At 39.8% G+C, this 9,977-nt stretch overlaps 1 protein-coding gene across 1 annotated transcript in view; it reads right to left on the bottom strand.

Moving 5' to 3' along the window:
• Positions 1–4,912: 4,912 nt before the first annotated feature.
• FBXL17 (F-box and leucine rich repeat protein 17) overlaps positions 4,913–9,977 on the bottom strand; it is a 301,707-nt gene continuing 296,642 nt past the window's right edge. The window contains exon 9 of the mRNA XM_040090897.2: positions 4,913–8,531. Coding sequence (XP_039946831.1) covers positions 8,394–8,531 — 138 coding nt within the window. The 3' untranslated portion in view covers positions 4,913–8,393. The remainder of the gene's footprint in view (positions 8,532–9,977) is intronic.

Raw genomic sequence — 9,977 nt, 5'->3', positions numbered from 1 at the left:
ATGTAACAGGTGTAGTATCCAGAGCTAAACAAGCTGTATTGAGTGAGGTCTCCAATTCTACACTTTTCTACTTGCTCTCAAAACTAGTAAATCTGATCTCCCACCAAGAGCAACAAGTTTATATGATGCACATCAGATCACACACCGATTTACCAGGATTCATAGCCAAGGGCAACAGAAGTGCTGATGCTCTTGCTGTGCCTGTGGAGATGGCCCCACTCCCAAACATCTTTGGACAAGCCAAAATCAGCCATCAGCTTTTTCACCAGAATGCACCAAGCCTCGTCTGGAGTTCCACCTAACTTGGGAACAGGCTCGGGCAATTGTGGCAATGTGTCTCTTGTGCCAGCAACATGCACTCCCAGCCCTGAGTGCAGGAGCAAACCCCAGGGAATTGAACAGCTGTGAGGTATGGCAGACAGACATGAGCCACATCATGTCCTTTGGTAGGCAAAGATGTGTCCATGTATCTGTGGACACCTTTTCTGGAGCTGTCTATGCCTCTGCCCACTCAGGGGAGAAGTCTAGTGATGCCATGAAACACCTAATACAGGCTTTCTCCTTCCTGTGCATCCCCAAATCAATAAAAACTGATACTGGACCCACGTACACATCGAAGGAGTTCAGAAGCTTCCTGCAGCAATGGGGAGCAGAGCACAAAACAGGCATCCCCTACTCCCTGACAGGTCAGGCCATCGTGGAAAGGACCCACCAAAATCTCAAAAGGGTCCTCAACCAATAACATCAGTCTCTTAAATTAGAAACACCCCAGATCCAGTTGTCCAAGGCCCTGTTCATTCTGAACTTTTTAAATTGCAAGTTTGAAAATCTTAGCCCACCAATTGTGCACGATTTCAGAAAGAACTGCCACCTGCAGCTGACAGCAAAGCCACTGGTAACGGTAAAGGATCCAGCAACCAGGGAAACAGAGGGTCCTCATGATCTGATCACCTGGGGTCGTGGGTACACCTGTGTGTCCACTCCCTCAGGTCTCAAGAGGGTGCCAACCAAGTGGGTGAAACCTTTCATCCCTAAAACTGCAAAGCCACCTGCAGAGGCCCCACAAGTGGCCAGTGCTGCCTGGAGGAGGAGAAAGTGCCGAACCTTCTCCTAATTATCATCTTCCCTTAACAGTGTTTTTCTAGACAGTTTGTTTGCACTAAAGGTCATTTTTCTTTTGCGACTTTAAAGGTACTCAAGGTCCGAACTCTGAACATCTCCCACGGACTGAGCCTTCCTCCTTCTCAATTTAATAAGAAAGAGGGAGATGTTACAGTATGTTAATTGGGTTTACATTGTGTTTCATTTTATATTGGGTTCTGTAATATTTTCTATTGTACCCCCTGTTCAAACTGTATCATGTGGTTTGTCCCTGCTGGGCCGTGCCTATCCTCCCACACTGGAATGTAACCCAACTCTGTTCCACTCCCACCTTGTCCCTGATGGGGTAGTGGCTTGTCCCTGCCTCTAGCCCCTTCCCCCATGGGTAAAAGCCCTGGGAGAGGGCGGAGCGGTCTCTTCGGCATCAGAACGGGGATGGGGAAGGAGCTAAAGGAGCTCTGGACCAAATAAAGCTATAATTACCCCCGCCCCTGGACAAAAAGCAGGCTCTTGCCTTTTGCCATCGGCGGTCATCTGGGTCTCTCTAAAGAACCACCACACATCCCTAAACAGAAATTAAAGATTTTTTGCCTCAGTTTCTTTTTAACAGATACGAAGACATAGCTGTTACACAGACCTTTATTTCCATGCTATCTGACTCTAGCTTGTGAAAGTATCTCCAGTTAAGCAGCCACCGCCACAATGCTGTGTGTGATCCAGCCAATTTATTTGTGTTAATCTGAGCCTAGAAGAGAGAGGAACATCTGAACTTGTTCACAGTTCTTCAGCAACTCATGCAATCGACAATGAGTGGATGTGTGGAAAATACATGTGAGTCTAGCACAGGGAGGCTTTTTGTAAAACAAAACTTGGAAATATAAGACCACATAAAATATGAGTCACAAAGTTTAACCATGTACCTACCCTGTTTAGATTGGCAAAGCACAGCTATTATCACAAAGAATTATTTGCTTTTTCACTGTTGCCAGTCTATTGCACATGCTCAAGCTTGGAGCATCACCCAGGGTGTCTTGTTTGAAAAAACAGCTTGATGACTCTGCTTCTAAGTGTAGCACAACTTGAAATAAAAATCCCAGTCACATATATACTGCCAATATTGCAGGTCACTCAGGGGGAAAGCTGTAAGAAATAAAATTACAGAAGGCAAAGTAACATTGCTTTAAATATTTTATTGTAACAGACTCTTTAAATGGATCTCTTTAAAGCAGTTCTCTGTTAATATGGGGTTTCATAAATACACAGCATAAACCCTCTCCTGCTTTAAAATACAAATCTGAATGTTTACAATGTCAGGTATCATCCTTTTTTTTTTTTTTTTTTTTCATGCATGCTCTTACCATTGTTGTTTTGCAATGCATTATTTTGTTAGGAACCATTTCTTTACCAAGAAGGTGGTCAAACATTGTAACAGGCTTCCTGGGCAGATGATCAACACCCCAAGACTGTCAGTGTTCAAGAGGCATTTGGATGATGCCCATTGTTGCTCAGCGCTGTCAGATAGTTGGACTAGTTGGCCACTACAGGTGTCCTCCAACAGAAATAGTCTATCCTATCCTATCCTATCCTATCCTATCCTATCCTATCCTATCCTATCCTATCCTATCCTATCCTATCCTATCCTATCCTATCCTATCCTATCCTATCCTATCCTATCCTAATCATATCCTATCCAATTTATTTGACGTAACAGTTCTTTGCCTTTCCTTGTTCAAGATCCTGTGACCCTAAGAAAACTTGCTTTGGGCTTCTGTTTTCATAAAACCATTGTGTATGCAACCTGCTGCTTGAATTTGCTCCTGTCAACACCACAGTTTATGAAGCATCACCATGGCCATATTTATCTTGATTATCTGGATGGACATCATTGAGCTCATGAGGAACTCAGCTGAACCCTGAAAAAATTAACTGTTTGGTAATTATTCTTAGTAGGGCTATTTTGTCATTTAAAAGGGATTACAGCTTTTTTTCATAGAATCAAACAATATCTTGAGTTGGACCAAGCCTTAAAGATCACTTCGTTCCAATCCCTCTAACACTGGCAGAGACCAGGTTGCCCAGAACTGCATCTTGACCTCAATGTCCCCTTGATGGGGCATCCACAGCTGCTCTGGCCAACATGTTCTAGTGCTTCACCACGCTCACAGTAAAGAATTTCCTCTTTATATCTAATCTAAACCTACTCTCCTTCAGTTTGAAATTATTTCCCTTGTAAAAAGTTATTCTCTATCTTTTTTGTGGGCTCTCTTCAGGTACTGGAAGGCCAGAGCTACTTCACCCTGAAGCTTCTCTTTTTCTGGTTGAGCAATCCCAATTCTCTCAGCCTTTCCTTAAAGGAGAGGTGCTCCATCCCACTCATTATCCTGGTGACCTCCTCTGGACTTGCTCCAACAGCTCCATGTCTGTCCTTTTCTGGGGAGCATGAGAGACTAAAATGTTAAAGGTTAATGACTCAATTAGCCACTGGCAAAAGCAGCAGGTGATTTGCTGGGGGCAGATTGGCACTCCCAACCAAAGGCAGAAGGAGAGTTTTCAGGTGTGTGGTAGCAAAATCTTGGCCTAAGAACAGCCAAGTGCAGAGGTGAGGAGCCAGTGGAGGATGATCACCAGCGGAGGATGGCCACAACAAACCAATCTTTGGCAGCAAGCTGGGTTTCAAGCCATGTAGCAGAGGAGGCTGAGGCTGATAAAAAGCAGATCATGTGAAGTGAGACAAACTTTGTGACATGTCCACGCATACCCCTTGCACAACTGGCTCAGGTGTAAAACTCCCACCTGGGAGATCAGGACATTCACATGTAAGACTGAACACACCCATCCCATCTGATGGGGCATAACTGGATCAACTACACAGCTTCAGTATTTTAAAGAGAAATACACTTTGTCCCTCGTAAAGATTACTAGAATATGCCTAATACTACACAGAGCATCTGCTAAGAAAGGAAGTATGCCATCTTGGATTTGGCATTTCACTAAATTTCCCACTAATTTGGGAGCCTGGACAAAGTGAAGTTGAACTTGCATGAGAAACATCACAGTAACCATTCTCACCGGCGAGACAAATTGCATGAGAACACTCCCTTCCACATAGCCTTTAGGGGGTGAGAGATGGGTGGGATGACCACCAGGTGAACTGATTTTTTTAAGCTTTAATTACACATGGATTTAAAGAGTGAATGACTGAAAATAAACATTATCTGTCTTTCTCCTATAACCACCTACCCCTTAATGAAGAAAACACTTAAGAGTTTGTCTTAGCCTTTCCTACAGGCTGAACAAGCCCATCCTAGAAATGTTTCTGATAGAACAAGTGCTGAGCACAGGTCACCCTGTCTTAACAGCAGGTTTCCACAAAGAATTTGAAGGAAAAAAGGACATTTTTTTCTAGTAAAGTAGGCCTTTTGGACCTCGGGAATCCAGAAGCTGCCTATGAGTTTTTGAGTTCACTCTAAGTTTTATATGAGAAAACAGGGCTAAAAGTTTTTGTTTTTAGAAGAGGCAGTAGCTTTTCTTCCACAAGAATGACATTTCCCCTGCATGACATGTCAAAGATAGAAGAGCATGAAGTATTATTTAATCCTCTGCAACTAATAGGAAATTAAGGAACTATCTGTGTCAACACTGCAATCAGAAAAACGTATTTCCATTAGTTCTTATACCACATAAAACTAGAATTAATTATTTATGGTGAGATCTATAGATTTATATGTTCATAAAACTGAGAGATGAATAGTTAGCAAAAGACAAAACTACTGAAGTGATTTAAATGACAGAAATGAAAAGAGATGACCAAGTAGACCCATATTTAAAAAATCTGTAGAGTTACAATACGTTTTAGATTGAAAAAGATCTCTGGATGTCATTTAGTTAAAACTCTGTCACTCACAGCAGGGCCAGTTTACTAAGGATCATGTCCAGGTGAGCTCTATCTGTTCAACGATGGAGATTTCAGACCTTCTATTAGTACAGTCTAAGGACAGTTAGCTACACACATAAACAGAAAACATCACATATTTCTTATTTTATTACAATTTATTGTAAGATCAAAGGTCTCACAAAAAATAGAAACTTACAAATTGTGTGAATAGTTTTAATGCACTCATGAAGAAATATTAAAAGAAAATTGACTAAGATTCTGTACTATATCTGCAATATAATTCACTAGCTTTATTCTTAAAATACTGTTGCCATTTTGGAGTAAATAAACAGCATAGCATTACATATGTTCACAAGTATTTACCACTTATTTTAAACAAAATCTTTACGATATATTTTTTTTCCAGAGAAATTAGTTCATCCCCATTTTGAAAAGTCTAATAAGAAAACATTCAACATCCTCACTGGAATAACATGAGCTGATGTTTCTCTTGTAAAAATTATGCTATGGAAATCAACAAATAGCTTTACAGAGTTATACAGCCATACTAAACAAGCTTCTATGTTATGCTGCATTAGGCCTTCTGGATTAGCAAACCATTTTGACAATAATGGCAACTTTTCAGCTGAAGCTTAAGTATTTCATAGTTTAGATTAAAATGCTGTAACCTTTGAAAAACAAATATCCAGTGTTACACACCTGACAACATTCTTAACCAAATTGTAATACTCTAAAGGTTAAGGCAACTCCAAATTGAAGCTGCAATGTTTGTATTTTCACAATTCTCTGCTCAAATTTAACTCCTTAGAATGAAATGTGTGTGTGAGAGAGAGAGAGAGAGAGGCTGTGTGGTATTGGTTGCTGTTTGAGGTTAAACCGTAACAGCCCCACAAAGAAAATTAATCTTTTTATGTGTTTAATTTGGGTGTTTCCTTGCACACACTGTAATAAGAAGCATCTGATCCTACAAAATGATACTTATAATGGGACTCATGTTTAGATGGCCTTCTCAAGGTAAGCACTATTTGCATTGTAAGATCCATTCTAAAATAAAACCACACAGGGAATGAGAGGGATCCTGTTATCGACTGATATTCATCTGAATTTTCCAATTCATCAACAGAACAGCATAGTCAGAGGAGACAAGTTCATTTACAATAAAGAGTAAATTTTTTCAGCCAAATATAATAAGCATTGCCAACTTATTTCTGACAGTTGGTATATTCAGTTATTCTTTGTCTTCATGAACAGTTATTATTGATATTATTGTTAGGGTAAGCACTGTTACTCATTATTAAAATGTCAAGGGAGAAAGATTTTAATATCGCTACAGGTTCTAATATTTAAAGAAAAAAAAGGAAGATGTTGATAAGAAAATTGTAATTAATTGTAGATTTTCTTATTACTCTGTATCTTTAAACCTCTTGCATAGCTTTAGTAATAAAAAGAAGTTTAGTTCCCAGTTTCAACACAGGCCTCTGTTGATTAACTGCACCAGTGCTAGCACTGAGTTACCATTTACAGATCAAAGGAAACACACATGACCAAGTGTCATAGGTTAGTACAGTTTGATTTTTTAGTTACAGAAGAATGCAGAATAATTCTCCAGGTCAGGACCTGGGAATTGCTTTAGAAAGGACAGGGACCTATCACAGGGTTAGTTGGAATATTGGCATCTGTTTTGACCACTGAAAATTGTTGGCTACGACTTTGGGAAGTACCATATAAAACCCCTTGATTTCCTGTAGGTGGGCCTTTTGCTTTTTCCTTTGGCCAGAGAGAGACAGGTAACATCGAGCTGCTCCCCCCTTTTGGGGGAGAGCTGGCCTGAGGCCTGGCCGGATTCCATCAGCTCCCAGGTGGGAGGGGGCGGGGAAGGAGAAGTTGCTGTTTTACAACAACTACTTTCTCCAAACTTCCCTGGAGCAGGGAGGGATCTCTGCCGGGCCCCTGAAAAGAGCTATGGGCACCATTTAGGCTGAAGCTGCCCCGATTTACACCGAGGAGTGGGCTGAGAAGGCATTTATGATCTTGCCTGGTTTTTTTGTGATTCCAGACGGCCCAGGTGCTCCGATCTCTGATCTTTCTGTGTGAGTTCTTCCTCCCTCACCAGCGTGGCCTTGAACATCTAACACCACCAGCTACAGAGAGAGAGACAAAGACTCCGAGCAGATTTAACCCTTTCCTGGCAACATGAAGCTTCCGGAGCTTGGCCCTTCTCTGAGAGAGTGAGAAAGGACAGAGTGAACATAAAGAACAACAGCATGAAGTCAGTAGAGCAGGAGTGAAAAGACTACTGGGACAGAGGATTGAAGAGTTGGTTTTTCTATTCTTATTTGAGCCATGGGAATGAACTCTATATTTAGATCATTCCTTTAAATCATGGGAAAGATATGCATTTGGGGAGATGATTGTTTAGATTTGTGTGTGGATTTAAGCAAAGGTGTTTGTGATGAACTAAGTAATATTAATCCTATAAGATGCTTGAACAGAGATAAAGATGAGAAGCTCTCTGCGCCAGTGAAGAAGTGAGAAGATAGATCTGTACCTTGAGGTGAAGAATCCTTTGCTTTGGAGTTATTCATCTTTAAAAGGTGACACTCCAGTATGCAAAAGTCGAAGACCCATGACCCATAAGCAGCTTGGGAAACTGCTCCTGGGAGGGTCACAAAGGCAGGTTTCTCCAGGTGCTTGTTTTTGTGACAGTTAAAAAACCCACAAGAGAACTGTTCTAAGTTGTCAGTGGGATCCATGACTCTAAGAGAGACTCTTCGCCTAAAGAATTGATGAAAGACTATTGTCAGACTGTGAAACTGACTAAAAATCACAATTTTTTTCTCTTCATGTTGTTTTGTAGGAAAGTTAACAGTTTGTAAGGGGAGGGAAGAGTGTTTTTGAAGTTTCATTCTGTTTTAGTTTTTTTCCAACTTTCTTTTTCTATTCTTTTAGTGTGTGTTAATAAAACTATTTGTTAATTTTTAAGGCTGAGCCTGCTTTGTTTTTCTCCTAGTCTCTCTCCCACAGAAAAAGAGTGAGTACTAAGACCAGAATTTAGTGAATGTGAAACCACTACACCAAGGCAAAATAAACAGAGGAAAACAAGCTTAACATCTATAACTCAAACTATCCAGAGAACTAGTAGGAATCCACTTCAAGAAATTTGCCAAAGGCTTTTATTACTTTTATGCAAACAAAACCACAATGCATTTCTAAAGTTTTGCTTCAGTATTTGTACTTAGTTGTACAGTACGTTAAAGTCAGTGTACAGCTTTTGCCATTTTACTGTAACCTCTGTAAACTCACAACTATATTGCATCATATGAAAGGTTATAAACCCTTCTGCAATCCCCATTAGATCTACTGAATCCAGCAGAATGGAACATGTTGGTACAGAAGGTTAGGAGCCAGAAGACATATTGGGTGTCCAGCCCATTTGATAAGCCCGCTCCAGTGTTCTCTTGCAATCCTGCAGCACAGTACTAAAGGTTATATGTGGATATTGCTGCACCAGCTGCTCCACTGTGGCCTCGTTCACCTGCAACAGAAGAACAGAACCTGTGATATGCAGAAAGTGAACGAAAAAGGTAACATTAGGCAAGCTAGAAGAATGGAGAAACTTTGGATGTTTGGGCGCGCTTGCAGGATGGGGCTGCTCCTTGTTACTATAGGTTTGGGTGCATTTTTCACAAAATAAATATACAGAATGTAACGTCTGTTAGAAAATGGAGAAAAACAAAATCAAACCCCATGCTTTGATTTCACTGTAAAGGAAGAGTTTTATCATCCTGGTTAAACAAAATGCTGCCTAGAGTAACAGATTTCTAACTTGATATAGAAGCTATTTACTAAAAGTTGCTCAAGCAGACATACATTTAAAAATGTGAGATTTTTTTTGGCTTTGGAAAATGAGAATGGATTACATGTATTAATTAATTTATGGTACAGTTATGCAGAGATTTAAAAATGCTAAGTAGTAACTCCACAATTAACTTTACTGAAATGAACTTGCACTGTATGATTGCTATCACCCGGTCTGCAATGAAAAGTAATAGGTAACATGACTAAAGGTGGGGAAAAAAATACTAATTATTCTATGTTGCAGGTAGATCAATTACTCCTATATGTCCCTTCTTCCAAAAGGTAAAAGTACTGCATGTCTTCACATACATCACTGGCAAAAGATTTTATTTTAGCCTTCTTTTGTAAGGGTAACACTGCAGAGTTGGGATCAATAATTAAAACATACAAGATAGTTGGGTCTGGGATGTTCCTCTTAAATTTGAGACTTCAAAGTTAGCACTTTTATTCTTCATAAGAAAAGGTAATCACACAAATCCAGCTAAACCTAACACCTTTACAACTGCAGTGCTGTGAGTGGATTAATTTGTCAATTATTTAAAAAATTATTTCAGTTCATATCACAGAGTTAAACAGCTTTCTTCAGCCTTTAGACAAATAAAAGATTAACCTAAGAACCATGACTTCTAGTTGTCTCTCTTTGATATCTTTGCTGAACAGTTGGGCATTTTAAAATGCATTGACACTACAGTTACTGAGTTACTGAAAAACAGCATCAGTAGCATGTACAACTGATGGCATTGTTTGCTTTTTCTTCCTCAGTATTCCATATTCAAGGCCAAAAGTAAAAAGCCAGACTGAAACATTTACTACCATTACAAAGATCTGTCTTGCGAATAATATTTTAAAGCATGGTAACCACAGTACGTAATAATATTTTTGTCCTTAAAAGATAACAAGGAGAGCTTCCTTCTGAACAGTGATTGCACTCAATGACAAAGATTTTAATGAAAGGTTTAATATCCAGTTTTTCTACTTTGATAATAGAAATACTCAATCTTCATTGGAAGTTCCATCTAGCTGAGACTGACTTGGATAGAAAACTGGTGTAACTTCACAGCACAAACTGTACTTCTCTGGCAAATTGCTATGTTACAGTAACATCTTTCAGTGCTGAAAAAAA

The sequence above is a fragment of the Hirundo rustica genome, chromosome Z, assembly GCF_015227805.2.
Source record: "Hirundo rustica isolate bHirRus1 chromosome Z, bHirRus1.pri.v3, whole genome shotgun sequence".
Taxonomy (NCBI): Eukaryota; Metazoa; Chordata; class Aves; order Passeriformes; family Hirundinidae; genus Hirundo; species Hirundo rustica.
This window is presented reverse-complemented; position numbering and strand designations above follow the sequence as displayed.